At 40.0% G+C, this 20,053-nt stretch overlaps 1 protein-coding gene across 1 annotated transcript in view; it reads left to right on the top strand.

Moving 5' to 3' along the window:
* The window catches only part of LOC129774553 (uncharacterized), a 57,490-nt gene extending 51,735 nt beyond the window's left edge, over positions 1–5,755 (top strand). Inside the window, exons 3-5 of the mRNA XM_055778313.1 lie at positions 1,965–1,970; positions 2,038–2,223; positions 3,636–5,755. Of these exons, the coding sequence (XP_055634288.1) occupies positions 1,965–1,970; positions 2,038–2,223; positions 3,636–5,755 (2,312 nt within the window). The remainder of the gene's footprint in view (positions 1–1,964; positions 1,971–2,037; positions 2,224–3,635) is intronic.
* The last annotated feature ends 14,298 nt before the right edge of the window (positions 5,756–20,053 follow it).

Below are 20,053 nucleotides of genomic sequence, written 5' to 3' on the forward strand. Positions count from 1 at the left end.
ATATATATATATATATATATATATATATATATATATATATATATATATATATATATATATATATATATATATATATATATAAAATATTTCCATTTTCAGACAACTTTATGGCTCGATGTGTGGCACCCGGAAGCGTGAGCGTTGGACCATACAACATCGTCGAAAACTGATACCAATAGGTGAATTTGAACAAATCCAAATTATACATATAGTACACAAAACAGTTCATCTTTAGCTGTTCCCAGTGTCAGAAAGGCAAACGATTCTCATGCCTCAGGAAATCAAAACCGAATGGCTCGCCGAAAGGTCTTGATTGACATCAACCACGAGTTGAACCAAGAGCTTCAGGAAGCTAAAATCCGAATTACCGTCCACAATTTCCTCTAGGTTTTGATTAGGAAGAAAATCTAAATAGAATATCTTTACGCTGCAATGAATAAATGTGTACATTAAGCTAAACTACAATAGAAATAAACTTGTTTAGACAAATTTATTATGCCGCTCCATGATACTTGCAAATCTAACACGTCACAGCCTCAACGTTACCGATGCACTAGTCAGTCCAGACTACCTTTACATAAACGTTCCCTGCACTTTTGCATCTTTTTTAGGTCATTTTCAATACACCCAAACTAGTGTTGGCAGAAAACATTTCATCTTCGGCAGAAACAATCGTGAAAATTACACCACATTATAAAATGAAGTTGGAATTTTTTTTCTAAGAGTAAAAAGCAGAACATAAAGCTTTACGGTCTAGGCCGTGCATGTTGTAAAGTATGCGAAAAGCTTTAATACGTGATTATTTGTAATGTGTCTCTTGTTTCGCCCGATAATATTGCTCTTATATTGCTATAACATATATATTATACAAATGCTGTACCAGTATGGGATTGTAGCACATTTTTTTGTTACTTTTTAGGCTCATTTAATGTAATCAATTCAGTTAATTAATTGTTAGAATATGAGTTGAATTTTAAATTTTCACTGTTATAGTTAGAAGTAGGAAGGTAGAAGTCTTCTTCTTCTTCTTATATGGCACTAACGTTCCTAGAGGAACTCCGCCGTCTCAACGTAGTATTACTTGCGTCATTTTTATTAGTACTTAGTTAAGATTTTTATGCCAAATAACACGCCTTGAATGCATTCTGAGTGGCAAGCTCTAGAATACGCGTGATCACAGTGCAAGTCAGAGGAAATTTCTTTGAAGAAAAATTTCCCCGACCAGAACGGGAATCGAACCCGAACCCCCGGCATGTTAGGTTTGACGCTAACCACTCGGCCACGGGAGCACAAAGGTAGAAGTCTGGCAACGCTGAATATTATGCCTGTCTTACGTTAAACCGTGTAATGATCGAAAAAGAGTATGATTATAGTTGAGTTTAGAAAGAGTTGTTATAGCATTGAATATAAAAAAGGCTCTCTTGGCTTTGAACAATCGAAGGAAGTACACGTAGCTTTTACTTCGTGAAAGGAATTATGGTGGACGAACCGGTCGCCTATTTAAATAAATTTGGAATTGTTGAAGGAAATATACTAGTGAATTAAATTGTGAAAAATTACAAACTGTCGTGATTATGTGAATTCTTAAGCCCGTAATAAATTGTAACCTGATGAAACATGGTGCCGTGACCAGGATTGCGGGTGCTGATAATTTCACTGGTAGCCATCGCGACGTTTTATGTGAAATCTAACTCCATATTGGATTCGAAGAGAACGGAAATTCCCTGTTACCGCTGAAAATACATGTGGAAAAATCGACTCGGTTCCCAATACCGACGACATACTGGCCAAATCGAGGGACGCATCCATATCCAGGACTAACATAGATTCCCGGATTCTCATCCTGCATCAAGGGCACATTTCCCATTCGACCAAGGATTAAAGGTTATCGATTGATGATATCGAAAGCGACTGCATTCAATCGGTGAAGCTGTTACATTTATACAAGGCCTATTTATTGGTAGGCACAGGTGAGTGTCTTTCCAATCCCCTCAAATTCAACAAGTGGTGCTTCCTGGGTCTCTTCGATTCTTTCAGCAATCCGTGTCGAAATGTCGGAGAAAAAGATTCGACAGAAGGAGCTCAAGCGACGCAATATAATCGATTCAATCCAACGCATCGAGGATTTCATCGAGAACTACGATCCAAATCGAGACATAAACGAGGTAGCGATACGTATGAGTAGACTGGATTTACTGATGGAAAACTTCGAATCAATACAAGGTGAATATGAAACATTCGATGATACCGAAGCATTTGTCGCTGCTAATCTGGATATCAGAGCAAGAGTGGAAGAGCAATTTTATCGTGTTAAAAGTGGTCTGGTTTCGAAAATCCCTCCCTCCAATCCAATTCCAATACAACCTCAATCACCATCGGCGGCTATTCCCAACCCTGGAATAAAACTCCCAACAATAGCGTTACCCCATTTTGATGGTGATCTCAATGAATGGCTAACTTTCCATGATTCGTTTACCTCTCTCATTCACACATCGAGGGAAATTCCCAATATCCAAAAGTTTCAATACTTACGATCTGCTTTGAAGGGTGAAGCCCTGAAGGTCATAGAATCATTGACAATTACTTCCAACAATTATCCTGTTGCATGGGAAGCTTTATTGAACAGATATGCTAATAAATACATTCTCAAGAAGAAACATTTACAAGCATTGATAACTCCTCCAAAATATGCCGCAAAGTTCGTACTGATGATAAGGAACATAGTAGATGATTTCCAACGCCACGTCAAAATACTATGTGAACCTACCCACCAATGGAGTAGCTTGCTTGTGCAATTACTCAGCAGTCGAATCGATTAAATAACTCTGAAAGAGTGGGAAGATTTTTTGTCCGAGATGAAGAGCCCTCCTACGAAAATCTAATTAAATATTTAACCAGGAAAATACGCACACTCGAATCGTTATCAATAACTTCGGAACGTGCGCAGCTGTCGTCGCCTATCAAACAATCTAATCAACTGAAGCGGATTTCCACACCTACAAATTCACGAGTGAATAGTTATGCATCAACAGACTACACTCCGCCAGAGTGTTTGGCTTGTAATCAACGTCACCTTTTAGTAAAATGTCCCACTTTCGAGAAGATGCAACTGAATGATCGTCTCAACCTAGTTAACGTGAAGAAAATATGCAGCAATTGTTTCAGAAATGATAATTTTGCTCGAAAATGCACGTCAAAATTCACTTGTCGAATCTGTCAAAAACGACATCATTCTATGCTCCATCCTGGGTTTGAGCCGACAATGCCCCAAATGACACATAACACAAGCTCTAATGTGACATGTTTCAATGATGATTTGAATGTCATGACAGCGAATTCTATCCGATCAACTAATCCCGAGACGATATCAACTGGCGCTAATGTACTGCTATCAACAGTTCTACTAATGATACAAGACGGTTATGGTAAAGAACATTTGGCTCGGGCACTACTGGACTCGGGTTCGCAATGCAACCTGATGAGCGAGCAACTTTGTCGAAGATTACGATTAGCTCGAAAACGAACAAATCAACCTATTTTCGGTATCGGAGCGTCACAAACACAAACTCTCGGAAGTGTATCCACCAACATACGTTCAAGATGTAGCAATTTCTCTATCCCACTTGAGTTTTTAGTACTACGCCAAATCACCACGAATTTACCCACTCATACTATACCATCGAATGAGTGGATGATCCCAAGGAATATTAACCTGGCCGATCCCGAATTCCACGTGTCCAAAGGCATTGAACTTATCCTCGGAGCCGAACATTTTTTCTCGTTCCTGAAAGGTGGCCGGATACAAATTGGTAATCCTTCACCCGTATTAGTTGAAAGCGTGTTCGGATGGTTTGCTACAGGAAATGTTAATGCAAATCCCAATCCTGTTGTCGCATGCCAAACATTTTGTTTTTCCACGATCGAATCAATTGCCAGCAATTTAGAGAAATTCTGGCAGATTGAGGACATTGATGCTACTATCCCATCCCCGAACGAACAAATTTGTGAGCAGTTTTACCGAGAAACAACCACCAGAGATACTACTGGTAGATATATAGTCAAATATCCTAAGAAAGACAATATAACCAAATTGATTGGTGAATCATATTCCCACGCCCTGCAACGAATGGAAGGCCTTGAGCGAAGGTTGGATAAAACTCACGAACTGAAGACGAATTATCATAATTTTATCGCTGAATTTATCGAGTTGGGACATATGCGAAAGGTATCAACGAACGAAACGATTCCACCGGTGGTCTATTATCTCCCGCACCATCCTGTACTGAAGGATTCTAGTACCACAACGAAGGTACGCAGCGTATTCGATGCTTCAATGAAAACTAGCACAGGTTATGCCTTAAACGACGCACTGTTAGTCGGTCCTGTAGTCCAGCACGAATTATTGAGTTTAATCCTCAGATTCCGCAAATATAAAGTGGCACTAACAGCAGACATCGAGAAGATGTATCGCCAAATTTCTATACATCCAGATGATCGTCCTCTACAGCGTTTGTTGTGGCGGTTTAATAAAGATGATCCGATCAGTGAATATGAACTGACCACTGTGACGTATGGCCTGTCGTCATCATCATTTCTAGCGACACGAACACTACACCAGCTAGCCGAAGATGAGGGCGAATTGTTTACTCTCGCTGCGAGAGCCTTGAAAAGAGATTTTTACGTAGACGACTTTATTCGAGGCGAAGACAGTATAGAGAATGCTATCAAACTTCGCGAACAAATGGATGATCTTCTTAAGCATGGTGGTTTCACTTTGAGGAAATGGTGTTCTAATCATCCGGAGGTTGTGGATGGCATCCCAGAAGAGAATCTGGCTACACAATCTTGCCAAACGTTCGATTCGAAGGAAATGATAAAAACTCTGGGGATATGTTGGGATCCAAAGTCCGACCAATTTCAATTTGACATTGATCCAAGCGTTAACAATGAACCAATAACGAAACGCAAAATACTGTCGAGTATCGCACGCTTGTATGATCCTCTAGGATTGATTGCACCAATATTAGTACGTGCAAAAATATTGCTACAACAACTATGGGCGATTTCACTGTGTTGGGATGAAGAGGTTCCACTTGAAATCCGAAAGAAGTGGAGAAGATTAATTGAAGAATTTCCAAACTTGACAAATTTTCGTATCGACCGATATGCATTTATGCCCGGAAAGGTGCAATTACACTGCTTTGCAGATGCATCAGAACTTGCCTATGGCGCATGTGTTTATGCCCGATCGGAAGCAATGGATGGTAGCATAAGGATTGAATTATTGATGTCTAAATCAAGAGTGGCACCGCTCAAAAAACGCAGCATCCCCAGATTGGAATTATGTGCTGCTCAAATAGCTGCGCATCTGTTCACCAAAGTTAAAGCCGCACTAGATATGGAGTTTTCATCAATTCATTTCTGGTCTGACTCAATGGTGGTACTTCATTGGCTTCGTTCCCCGTCACAAAACTGGAGGACATTTATAGCGAATCGGGTAGCCGATATTCAAATGTTGACGCATCACGGAAGTTGGAAACATGTACCAGGAGCAAGTAACCCTGCAGATCTGCTTTCCAGAAGTATGACAGTAGAACAGTTACTGACAAGCGATCTGTGGAAACGCGGTCCTTATTGGTTGAGGAAGGGAGAGGATGATTGGCCGAAGAATGACATAAACATTGAAGCCTCCGATGAAGAGCTGGAACGTAAAACGCATAGCTTAGTGATACTTCTCAGCCACCAAATCCACTGATAACTCGATTTTCATCGTATCAAAAAATGATTCGCACGATTGCATATTGTTTACGATTCATAAATAATGCACGAGGAAAGGAAAGGGAAACAACTGATGTACTCTCACTCCGAGAATTACACACATCGAAGATAACTCTGATCAAATCAGTACAGTGTGAATGTTTTAGTACGGAAATTCGGCAACTGGAAAGGGATAATGCGGTATCGAATCGATCATCTCTGAAACTGTTGAATCCTTTCCTAGATTCTACTGGCATTATAAGAGTCGGTGGTCGGCTAAGACTGTCAAGTCAACCATACACTTTGAAACATCCTATTTTGATACCAGATTTCCACCACTTTACACGATTGCTCTTGATATCCACATATCTAAAGCTTATCCATGGAGGAATATCACTTACACTCGCAACAGTTCGTAACGAGTATTGGCCATTAAACGGCAGAAGAGCTGTTCGAAGCGTAATCCGAACATGCTATCGATGTTTTCGCGTTGACCCGAAACTAGTCAACCAGCCAGTTGGTCAACTTCCCCCCGCCCACATCTCCCCGAGTCGACCTTTTTCAACTACGGGAATTGATTATTGTGGGCCGATTTTTGTGAAGTCTCCGAATCGTCGAACAGCTCCCACGAAGGCGTACATTGCACTGTTTGTGTGTTTCTGCACAAAAGCGGTACACATAGAGTTAGTAGGAGATTTATCGACTTTCTCATTTCTAAGTGCACTACGTCGTTTCGTGGCTAGGAGAGGATGCTCGGAACACATCTATTCCGATAACGGCACGAATTTTATCGGTGCGAAGAACGAATTAAATGCACTTTATCGAATGCTGAACGACCGCAATGAAAACGTACGTATTGCAACTAGCCTCGCAACGGAGGGAATTCAATGGCACACAATACCGCCACGCGCACCTAATTTTGGCGGATTGTGGGAGTCCGCAGTCAAGGTGGCTAAACGTCACCTTGTACGCCAACTTGGAAGCACAATACTACTGAGGGAAGATCTTGAAACCATTCTGGCACAGATAGAAGGTTGTATGAATTCTCGTCCGTTAGTTCCTCTTTCGGAGGATCCCAATGATTTGCAAGCTCTCACACCAGGGCACTTTATTGTGGGATCATCTTTGCAAGCCGTTCCCGATTCTGATGAAGGAGAAGTACCACTCAACCGGCTGAACAGATTTCAGCTGATACAGAGAATGGCGCATGTGTTTATGCCCAATCGGAAGCAATGGATGGTAGCATAAGGATTGAATTATTGACGTCTAAATCAAGAGTGGCACCGCTCAAAAAACGCAGCATCCCCAGATTGGAATTATGTGCTGCTCAAATAGCTGCGCATCTGTTCACCAAAGTTGAAGCCGCACTAGATATGGAGTTTTCATCAATTCATTTCTGGTCTGACTCAATGGTGGTAATTCATTGGCTTCGTTCCTCGTCACAAAACTGGAGGACATTTATAGCGAATCGGGTAGCCGATATTCAAATGTTGACGCATCACGGAAGTTGGAAACATGTACCAGGAGCAAGTAACCCTGCAGATCTGCTTTCCAGAGGTATGACAGTAGAACAGTTACTGACAAGCGATCTGTGGAAACGCGGTCCTTATTGGTTGAGGAAGGGAGAGGATGATTGGCCGAAGAATGACATAAACATTGAAGCCTCCGATGAAGAGCTGGAACGTAAAACGCATAGCTTAGTGATACATACTTCTCAGGTTCAACAATTTTGGCAACAGTGGAAGAACGAGTATCTCAAGGAGCTTCAACGTCAGGCAGCAGTTAATCCATCGAAAACCGACCTCCACGTTGGTCAAATAGTTGTTCTGCAGGACCAATCGCTACCACCTACTCGCTGGCCTCTCGCACGAATTGTAGAACTGCATCCCGGACCTGACAATATCGTGCGTGTTGTGACACTACGGACGTCCACTGGATTCTTGAAGCGACCAGCGACGAAGTTGTGCCTTCTACCGTCAGCCTAAACCAATATTTACTAATTGATGAATTTGTGTGAAATACCTTGTATATGAATTTAGCTTTATGTAGTAGTGAAATAGCTATTTCAGGTGGCCGGTTTATGTTATAGTTAGAAGTAGGAAGGTAGAAGTCTGGCAACGCTGAATATTATGCCTGTCTTACGTTAAACCGTGTAATGATCGAAAAAGAGTATGATTATAGTTGAGTTTAGAAAGAGTTGTTATAGCATTGAATATAAAAAAGGCTCTCTTGGCTTTGAACAATCGAAGGAAGTACACGTAGCTTTTACTTCGTGAAAGGAATTATGGTGGACGAACCGGTCGCCTATTTAAATAAATTTGGAATTGTTGAAGGAAATATACTAGTGAATTAAATTGTGAAAAATTACAAACTGTCGTGATTATGTGAATTCTTAAGCCCGTAATAAATTGTAACCTGATGAAACATTCACTGTTTGTTAGATTTTTACACGGATTTTGAAATTTACGCAGTTTGTTTTTACGCGGATTTTGGAATTCATGCGGTTTTCCCCGCGTGAAAAGTGACATTAAGTTCAAAACATTAAGAAATTGAAATTTTGATAGTTTTTTCAAACGATTTGGCGCGATACAGTATAATAAGAAGCACTGAGATTATTTTTCCACATTTTGATTTCCAATTTATTGAAAATGGAGTGAAAAAACAAAAAAAAACGTTTTCACCATAGCTCTTATTTTGGAACATATATAGATAGGGATGAGGATTTTGTAAGGTTTGGGGGCACTTCTTACATGCTTACCCACCCAGGTCTTGAAATGCATGAAAAGAATAAAACCATATGTTTTGGAAAAAAATGCAGACAGTGAACAAATGGAAAAAATATTCTTGTACTTCTTGTAAATGCCATTTGTACCTCTTAAAAATTCTGAAAACATTTTTACATATCGGAAAAAAAAACGAACGAGCAAACTTAAATATAAGTTAGAGCTCTACTGGCTAAATTCTTTTTTTTTTTCTAAATTTCGAAACGCCAAAAAATGTTAAAAATTGTACCGAACAATAAAAAAAAACAATACGTAGGAAAACATTGGAGTGCACAATAGAGCAGTACTGGATCACAAAATCCGGAAAAAAAATCGATGAAAATTTTTATTGACGATATTTCACGATACACAATAATATGATGCACCTTCAGTATATTTTTAAAATTTTTACACCATTTTGCACGATCATGTTGCGCTTCTCCGGGGAAATGCAAAATGCATTTCCCTTGTGTAAAGACATTTTCCATTTAAGCAATTTAACATATTTGAAATCTTCAAAAAGAATTAGATTACTTTTTGAAAAGGGAGTGGGAAGGGATTTGAAATGTTTTTTTTTCTTATTTTTCAAAAAAAAATCTAGTTCAAAAACTATAGTATCCATAAAATACAGGTCAAAGGATGAAATGTAGGAAATTGTTTAAATTCAATTCATTTGTGCAAAGCCAAGATAGCGATTCAGTGTATTCGACAATGTTTTTGATCTTATTAAAATATTAACTTTTTCAATCTTTTATAGTTTTGTTTGTATGGAGACTCCTGAAATGAATATGGTTCACTCGTAATATTTTTGTGTGTGAATTTTCGCGTTTGACATGCTCTTGACATGTTTTTAAATAGAAAAAAGTTTACAGAACATGTCAATCGCCATGATATACACACAAAAATGTTACGAGTTAAACATTAGTGGTAATTTTTCGAGGAAAACATGAAAAAGTTTTTGTTAGGAAATCTTTTTTCTTGTAAAAGTGTCCATCTTCCGAAGTATGGGTGACTTGTTGGAAACTGTAAGGGTTATTTTGGTGATTTCATAAAAACACGTTTTCATGAAAAATGAGTTTAAAAAAGTTTGCTATATTTTACAATTTTTTTCTTTCCATACAACTTCCTGCATTTCTATTTCGACCAGAACTTTGTAGGTATTATAGTTTTTCAGTTATAAACGTTTATAAAAAATTAAAAAAAAAACTTTGGCTCTTTTCAAAATGTAGTCTAATCCGACCGTCGGTCAACTTGGATCATTCTTGTAAAGTTATCGCATTTCCAAGTACTAGTCTACATGAGCGTCTTGAGCGCGTCTTTAACATGAAAAATACCGGTACAGAATCTACAAACTCGAAATTAAAAATTGGTTGTTACAACATTAACATACATTCTTCGCCGATTGCCCGAAGTAACCAGACGAAGGAAAGTCGCGTCCAAGTTCCGTTATCGGTTACCGCGTGATTGATGTTTTTTTTGCCGCTGAAGAGTTCATTTCGCTATCTGGATAGTGAGTGAAGTGCCCTGCCTGCAAGTGGATAGAGGCTTTCATCCTCGGAAAGCCAAGCTTTGGTTTTTGTTTTGTCGCTGCTTCGCCGACATTGGAGATTTCGCCGAGTCATCGCCGAGCCAACAGTGACAGTGCGGGTAAGCTTTCACCGACGACTGTGTGTAGTGGTGTCGTAGGCACATTACCACCACCAACGAGCTTTCAGCACGCTCCCGTTCATCTGCACTGGAGTGCGTTCATAGGTGAATAACATTAAATATACTGAGAGAAAATATTTAATAATTATAAGTTTATTTTTTTTTTGTTTTTGTGAATTATTTTATTGTGAAATATTGTTTAAAAAAATACTTAGAATATAAGTGAAAATTTAAAATGGCAGAGAGTGGGGGACCTTCGGATATGGAGGTCTCTGACTCTAGTTCCCTCCTAACGGATAAAAAAAAGTCACTCAAACGCGTACCAAATACGGAAGATAATTCTTCTGGGGACGAGTCAGCTAACCCTACCAAGCCTCCCTCCAAAAAACTAGCAAATCTCCCATCTGCCCTTAACGATCCCACTCTACCTTCAACCTCGTCTTCTCCCTCTGTTCTTCCCGCTCCTTCTCAACCTTCGTCTTCCCACTCTCAATCCCCGTCCACGCCTTCCCCCCCTGTTATTCCCACTCCCCGTGTAAAGGTCTATCCAGAAGATGCGCCCGGAACTGGTCCCTGGGTTGTTTTCTTCAGGCCTAAGCCAAATGGAAAGGCGTTGAGAGTCATGCAGATCGCGAAAGATCTGGCAAGGTATACCTCCGTTTCGGAAATTTCGAAGGTTAGACCAAACAAATTGCGAGTTGTCGTGAATGATCGAAAAGACGCAAACAAGATTGTTGTCGATCAGCATTTTACAATTGAGTATCGGGTCTACATTCCCTCTCACATAGTCGAAATTGAGGGTGTGATAACCGAAACGGGCTTGACGTGCGAATACATTACGAGTGAAGGTACCGGCCGTTTTAAAAAACTGCCCTCGACGACTGTTAAGATCTTGGGTTGCCGCCAGCTCGGAACAGTCTCCCATGAAGGAGAAGAAAAGAAATTTACGCCGTCCAACTCGTTTCGAGTCACCTTCGCTGGTTCAGCTCTCCCTGACTACGTGATGGTAGATAAATTGAGGTTAGCCGTGCGACTTTTTATTCCAAAGTCAATGACTTGTCTAAAGTGCAAGTCAGTTGGTCACACGGCTGCTTATTGTGCCAATAAAGAACGATGTGCCACTTGCGGAGAACAACATGAGGGGAAATCCTGCAGTGCGACTGAGCATAAGTGTCCATATTGCGGGGGATCACCACACGTGCTCTCAGCTTGTGAAACATACAAGGCTCGCTGGGAGAAACAGAAGCGCTCTTTGAGGGAACGCTCTAAACGCACTTTCGCAAAAATTTTGAAGGGCGCTTCTCCACTGGCTCAAGAACAACAACCAATCAATACACACAATGTCTTCGCTACGTTGCCAGTTTACGAAATGGAAGCGGATACAGCTAACGGGGGCACGCCGTTTATTTCTCAAGGGAATCCCCGGCGCAAAAATGTGACCACTCCCAAAGTTCAAGGACAAGTCCCTCCGGTGATACCCCCTGTTAGCTTGCCCAAAAAATCGAGTGCAGCGGATAAGCAAAATCAGGTCCCTCCTGGCCTCCGTGGTAATAGTTCACCTTCGAACGACCCAGCACTCGAGGGGACATCAAAAACCCCAACTGTCCCTGTTTTTCCGTCAAGTTCAACTTCCCAATCGGGATTTATAAAGTTGTCTGACCTTGTGGATCAAATCTTCACGTGTTTTAATGTTTCCGACTCCATCAGAACCATTGTCATTTCAATGCTTCCAGTATTAAAGACAATTTTGCAACAATTGATGCAAACATGGCCCCTCATTGCAATGATTATCTCTCTTGATGTCTAATTTAAATAGAGAGGTCGGAGATATCACTGTTTTACAGTGGAATTGTCGTAGTCTTATGCCTAAATTGGATACATTCAAATTTCTAATTCATAAACTCAATTGTGATGTTTTTGCTCTGTCCGAAACCTGGCTCTCTTCGCAAAATGATCTCTCTTTCCACGATTTTAATATAATACGCTTGGACCGCGATGACAGATACGGAGGGCTACTATTGGGGATCAATAAGTGTCACTCATTTTTTAGAATTGACCTTCCACCTATTGGAGGGATCGAAGCTGTTGCTTGTCATGCAAACATCAGAGGCAAAGACCTCTGTATAGTCAGCTTGTATTGGCCTCCGAGAGCTGCGGTTAGCCGCAAGCAACTTGTTGACATGTGCTCACTCCTTCCTGAGCCACGATTAATCTTGGGAGACTTCAACTCTCACGGAACTGCCTGGGGGGAACCGTACGACGATAATCGTTCATCGTTGATATATGACCTTTGTAACAGCTTCAATATGACCGTTTTGAACACTGGGGAAACAACACGTGTACCTAAACCTCCTGCTAACCCAAGTGCTCTTGACCTCTCGCTTTGCTCGAATTCACTATCGTTAGATTGCAAGTGGAATGTAATCCAGGATCCCAACGGTAGTGACCACTTGCCAATCAAAATTTCTATCACCAATGGGTTGAATTCTTCTGAATCAATAAACATGGCATACGACCTCACAAGACACATTGACTGGAAAAAATATGCGGACGCGATTGCTCTAGCCATCAATTCCAGAGATGGTTTGCCTCCATTGGAGGAGTATAACTTCATTTCTCGTTTGATCTATGACAGCGCGGTTCGCGCTCAAACGAAACCCATCCCAGGTTCCACTATTCGTCGAAAGCCTCCCAATCCATGGTGGGATGGCCAGTGTTCCAAGCTTTATGGAGATAAATCGAATGCATTTAAAGCTTTTCGGAAACGTGGAACCATTGAGAATTTTCAAACGTATTTGGACCTTGAAAATCAATTTAAAAACTTGATCAAAGGGAAAAAACGTGCTTATTGGCGAAATTTCGTGGGAGGTTTATCACGAGAAACGTCAATTAAAAATTATGGAAAGTGGCTCGAAACATGAGAAATCGCTCTTCATCCAATGAAAGCGAGGAATATTCACATCGATGGATTTTCAATTTTGCACGAAAGGTTTGTCCCGATTCCGCTCCAGTGCAAAGAATTGTTCGAGATATACCACAAGATAGGTGCGATCTTGATTCCGAGTTTTCGATGGTAGAATTCTCTCTTGCTCTCCTTTCATGTAACAATTCTGCTCCGGGATCGGATAGAATTAAGTTCAACTTGCTGAAAAATCTCCCTGATGTGGCGAAACATCGCTTGTTGAACATATTCAATCGGTTTCTGGAGCATAATATTGTTCCAGATGATTGGAGACAAGTACGAGTTATAGCTATTCAAAAACCCGGAAAACCCGCGTCCGACTTCAATTCGTACCGCCCAATAGCAATGCTGTCTTGTATACGGAAATTGTTGGAGAAAATGATCTTGTTTCGCCTTGATCGATGGGTTGAAACGAATGGCCTACTCTCAGATACACAATATGGGTTCCGCAGGGGCAAGGGGACGAATGATTGTCTTGCGTTGCTTTCTTCAGAAATTCAAATGACTTACGCCGAAAAAAAACAAATGGCTTCAGTATTCTTGGACATAAAGGGGGCCTTTGATTCTTTGATAGAGGTTTTGTCAGACAAATTACACTCTCGGGGTCTGCCGCCTCTATTGAATAATATGTTATATAACTTGCTTTGTGAGAAACATTTGAACTTTTCTCACGGAGATTCGTCAGTAAGTCGAGTCTCTTACATGGGCCTCCCCCAGGGCTCATGTTTAAGCCCCCTTTTGTACAACTTCTATGTAAGCGACATCGACAATTGCCTTACACAAAATTGCAGCCTAAGACAACTTGCAGATGATGGAGTGGTGTCTGTCGTAGGATCAAACGAATCCGACCTGCAAGGACCCTTACAAGATACTTTGAACAATTTTTCAACCTGGGCCATTGGGCTAGGGATCGAATTCTCCACGGAGAAAACAGAGATGGTGGTTTTTTCTAGGAAGCATAAACCAGCAAAACCAAAGCTTCAACTTTTGGGTGAACCGATCACTCATGCTATGTCATTCAAGTATCTTGGGGTCTGGTTCGACTCTAAATGTACTTGGGGGGCCCATATTAGGTATCTGAGTAAAAAATGTCAACAAAGAATAAACTTTCTCCGTACAATTACCGGCACCTGGTGGGGAGCCCATCCCGAAGATCTTATAATGTTGTATCGAACAACTATTTTCTCAGTGATGGAGTATGGCAGTTTCTGTTTTCAATCAGCTGCCAAAACACACCTCATTAAACTCGAGCGAATTCAGTATCTTTGTCTCCGTATTACGTTGGGATGTATGCCCTCAACGCATACCATGAGTCTCGAGGTTTTGGCAGGCGTACTCCCACTAAAAGATCGCTTCAATTTATTATCTCTTCGGTTCCTCATCCGGTGTAAGGTTATGAATCCATTGGTGATCGGAAATTTTGAGCAATTTTCATTCTGGATTCATGAATTCATATCATGAATTCACCTCTATGCAGGTTGTTCCTTCTTCGTATATTCCCAACCGTGTTTGTTTTCCTGACTACATCAATTCCTCTATGCATTTTGATCTGTCCATGAAGCAGGATATCCATGGAACATCAGACTATCTTCGATCGAGGATCGTTCCAACGATCTTCGATGCAAAGTATGGGGATATCAATTGTGATAATATGTACTTTACTGATGGGTCCTCTATGAATGAGTCCACAGGATTTGGAGTGTTCAACGAATTTTTTAGCACCTCACACAGTCTTCAGAATCCTTGCTCAGTGTATATTGCTGAATTGGCAGCAATTCATTGGGCGCTGGACAGCGTCGCCTCACGACCTGTTGAACACTATTACATTGTAACGGATAGTCTTAGCTCTGTCGAAGCTATCCGTTCAGTGAGGCCGGAAAAGCACTCGCCGTACTTCCTTGAGAGAATACGAGAAATTTTGAGTGCTTTATCCAGACGCTGTTATGTCATTACCTTTGTCTGGGTCCCTTCACATTGCTCAATTCCGGGTAATGAGAGGGCTGACTCATTAGCAAAGGTAGGTGCAATTGAAGGCGATATTTATCAGCGTCAAATCGCCTTCAATGAATTTTATTCTTTAGTCCGCAAAAATACCATAGTTAACTGGCAACGCAAATGGAACGAAGATGAATTGGGCCGGTGGCTCCACTCGATTATCCCTAAGGTTAGCCTCAAACCATGGTTCAAAAGTCTGGTCTTGAGTCGGGACTTTATTCGCTCCTTCTCCCGACTCATGTCCAATCACTGTTCGTTAGATGCGCTACTCTTTCGTATTAATCTTGCCGACAGCAATCTTTGTGTTTGTGGCCAAGGTTACCACGACATCGAGCACGTTGTTTGGTCGTGCGAGTTGTATCTTGTCGCCAGATCGAATTTAGAAAACTCCCTTCGGGCCCGAGGAAGGCAGCCCATGATGCCGGTGAGAGACGTGTTGGCTCGGTTAGACCTTGATTACATGTCCCAAATATATGTATTCCTTAAAGCTATCGATCTTCGTGTGTGATTGTCCTTATACCCTTAGTTTTTCCTTTTCCTTTTCCTTTGTGAGAGATCGGATCCCTTCTTAAGAATAAGATGAAATGTAAATACATATTAGATATAAGATAGGTTTAAGAATTGAGTGTGATGAGTGTGATTGAGAGTGTGAGTGTGATCATTGTCAACATATCCTCATATCCCCTCCTTTTCCTGAAGAAAATATGTCACCCTTCTAAACTCGAGTTGACCGCGAGTAATCGGTTTCCTATATTATTAACATTAGAATTAAGGAAAAATGTATATATACTAGTAACAATACAGTAAGGAGTTCGGCTCCTTTAAACCTATGTGAGCTATACTGAGCCTGTAAAAATAAACGATTTAAATAAAAAAAAAAAACATTAACATAATTCATGATTTCAGCCGCCAGGTTTTCATTTTCGCCACTATCAGAGATAAACTGTGAAATATTTCTAATTTTCTCTTTGTTGATTTCAATTTTTACCCTGGTAATTACAACTGAATGGACCAAAAAGAAACGATCAAAGTATTGTTTGAATAAGGAGCTTCAATCTGAAATTGTTGATCAATACTTAACAAGAAATACGTAAGCCTACCGGAAACACAATGTATATTTATCCTCAATCTGATGTTAATCAATTTAGAATTAGTCCTCATGTTTCCGCCCGATCTAATGGACTTTCAAAATGGTTTGGAATATAATTGAGTGGCTCGAAATGAAAGAGGTGTAAGAGTCGATGTAAAGTCGATGTAAAGAAATCGATGATGTGATTTCTTCACATCGACTCTCTCTCTTTTGATCATAAATTAGCTGCAAACCAGTGCTTGGAAATATCTGTATCACATCAATCTTTTCAGCTGAATTTCCGACCACATTCGATCATTATACCATTGCATTCGGGATACCGAAAATGAACCAACGCTAAACCTCACAATCACAGCAAGCTCCTCACAGTTGATTCATCCAGTTATGTTCATTCTCCTCTTCGTACTGTTCTGCGTTCACGGAATGTGAGCAAAAGAAAATATCCCTAGTTTCGTCATTCATTGATATTAATATACCAGTTTATTCACTATCAGCATCGTCTCGGACACTGACGAAACGAAGAAATTCATTGAGGAAGATAATGAAGTACAGAATGCTCATAATAGTGGCAAGAAATTAAATTGTTCAAGCATGCAAGGTTTCCGTCTCAGTTAAAATGCTTTCATTTTACATACAGAATATTCACTTCCCATTCCATTTGTCTGAAATGCTTCAAAAGACTTCAATTTCGATGTCTTGACTCAAATTTCAAACATTTAGTTTTTGAGTCAAATTCCGAACAGACGAACATAAAATGGTGGTGTCCAAGACACGACCGCAATGGGAATATTTCGTGCTTCCTTTTGCAAACTCCTCGCCGTCCAAGTCCATGCAATCCTTAGCTGTGAGTGTGCATTAGGGTGCCAATGAATGTATGGAAAAAATCGACCCTAAAATTTCAAAAAGTTACCCTATACAAAATGTTGCCACCTTGAAAAAACACCCTATGCTAAATTTCAGCTCAATCGGACTTAAGGGAGAGTGGCGCAAAGCGGTCAAAATTTGAGTTTTTTGAAAATCGAAAAATCACCCAAGGGGGGAATAAAGGAAATCGGGGTTTTCGAAAAAAAATTGTTGATGCCAAATGTCTTAAAATTGGATAAAACGTTGAGATCTAGTGTCATCTCGAAAAAAAAATTTTTTTTGTCAAAAATCGGCGCTCTGGGACTTTTTTCGGCATGCGAAACGAGAAGTATGGCTTTGGGTGCCAATAAAAATAGTTATCTCGATTTTTCATTCGAAACTTGCTATGAAATGTTGATTTGCACAATAATATACCCTATACAAAATATTAGTTCATTCGAATTTCATTTATTAGTGTCAGAGACGCAAAAAATTTAGTTTTTTTAGAAAACGATTATTGCATTTACTCTTCGAGATCTACAGTTATCTCAAACATTTTTTTTTCAAAAATCAATTTTTCAGACGGAAAAACGACCAAGTGCAAAAAAAAACATTTTTTTGACGAAATTTTTTTTTCGAGATAACTGTCGGCATTGGCATAACATTTGGCATCCACATTTGGCACCGATTTGCGTTGCCCTTTCGGAGTAACTTCAAAAATAACTGAATAAGCAAGGCACTGACTCAATGAGAAAATCACACACAAGTCGGGATATTGAAAATGAACAGTCACAACATTCCTGACAATTCAATGGTAATGAATAAATGTGAATGAATTCTCATGACTCGAGCTTTAAGGAATGCTCAGATAGCACAGATTGAATATGAATGAACACAGTTGTAAATTTGTTTGCCGTCGAATGAATGACAGCAGCATCGACAAGCTAAATACACGAAATACAAATATATTTTCAATATTACTTAACAAGCTCTATTTTTCCAAGCCCTGCTGCAAACACATCACCAGCTGTATTTGACAATGTGGAAGATAGGTCAGAATCTCTTCTATCGGATTCTATAGCAAACTCAAATTGGAACGTTTTGCGGATGAGTTATAAACTAAAGAAAAAGTTGATGAAGCGAAATCGATCATGGTACTTATACTCCTTTCCTTCTGAGCCCCTCAATTTTATTTGGTAATGAACCCTGCATTGTCATATTCTCATCAAACCAAGTATTTTGAATTAGTTATCCTCTGGATAATACAATAATATAATTATTACAATAATAGGAAGAAAAAAAAAACATAAAACGCATATGACAAAAGTTCAATCCAAAAATGCAACCATAGAGAATTCACAGATAACGTTTACCACTATCACACGTCCAGCAGCTACCAACTATTCCAGCTACCTACATAACCCGTTGGCATCGAATCAAACTTTTACACCGTTTTTGAAAAATTAATTTACACATCCTCTCGATCATCGCTGTCCGCTGTTATCCACGTTAATGAACACCCACAACATGTTAACGCTTCCAGGCGTGCGAACGAATTTTTTACCAGAAATCGTGCAACCCAGAACCTATTTATGGTATGAACTCATTATTTATTCACGCGGCTTTGGGATCAGATGTGACATTTCAAGTCAGGCCTTTGGATGGCAATGCAGTTGCTATTGTCATTACAGTATTGGAGGACTGAAGCACGAACAGTGACACAGGTACGAATCGACCATGTTTACCATGTTGGAAAGCGAATTGAAACGCGACAATGGTATGCCAACTTCAAATGAGCACGACATTCAATTCCGTCAATTTCTGGATACAACACATCACATCCGACCCTCGGCCGAACGCGGGAACCATGGTATGTGGGAGTAATTAGTTTGGACAGCAAATTGAGTGCAGTCATATCCAGGCCAAACGTCACGATCGTAAACCAAGCGTCAGCATATGGACCGATACAATTAGCAGTCGACGAGGATGGTCATGAATAATTCATCGAGTTATGAAAGCTGGTTACGGAGGTGTGTGGACTTGAATCGGAACATCGATTGCTGGTGTTTCGGGGCTCGTTGTTGTAAAACTGCAGTCAACAATATTCAGAAACGGACGTAGAACTCGCGGAAATGTTCACTGAATAGAACGTCTCACCTGATGTTTGAGTGTGATTGCGATGGAAGTGACTTTGATAGAGACAATCACATGAGCTGGCAACGAGAATCACAATCACAATCAGAGTAAAGAATAAATAAGTCAGAGTAAGTTCCACTATATATTACTGAGTGGCGAAAGAATGGTTTCCTACTGAAAAATTCTAGGCAAATATAGATAGATAATTGGGGTTATTCGTTTCGTTTTGATTTGATTAGAATTATATAGTATGAGTCGAAGAAAACTATGAAAAAAGAAAAATTATTAACATGAACAAACAAAAATAAAATGGGAGAAGGTTATGTCCAAACTAAAAACTTTTTTTTTGCCAAGTTTAGTTTTTCTCGTTTGCAAATATGAGGTTTCAAAATTATATAAAATTATTGTCCAAAAATGAAGGGAACCGATTGATGGATCATAACACTACATAAAAAAGACGGAGTTTCCCTAGGTTGGTTCGTACCATATCAGAAGCAGAAGTTTTCCCCCTATTCTGGATCGATGTGAGTGCTGTGTCTGTACATAAGTGCATAAGTCTTCATTTTCAGCAAATGTACATTATATCTATTTCTGTCGTGCATACTTCAGATGTTTATGGTAACCCAAAACGGCACCGGACATAACATAAAAATTCATTAATAATTTCCCTCCCAAAAAAGGATCCCCGGGAAAAGGCTTTCACTGATGGGCTGTCTTTATACTGCTTCAACCCGTGATTGATGATAGTTATCGCCAGATAACGAATGTGGGTCAGACGTGGACTGTCCTTTGCAAAGACAGGACTGGGAGCTTGTGTATGTTTTATTGCATAATTTACGAGGGAAGAAGGAGCATCGAGGT

The sequence above is a fragment of the Toxorhynchites rutilus genome, chromosome 3 (genome assembly GCF_029784135.1).
Source record: "Toxorhynchites rutilus septentrionalis strain SRP chromosome 3, ASM2978413v1, whole genome shotgun sequence".
NCBI lineage: Eukaryota > Metazoa > Arthropoda > Insecta > Diptera > Culicidae > Toxorhynchites > Toxorhynchites rutilus.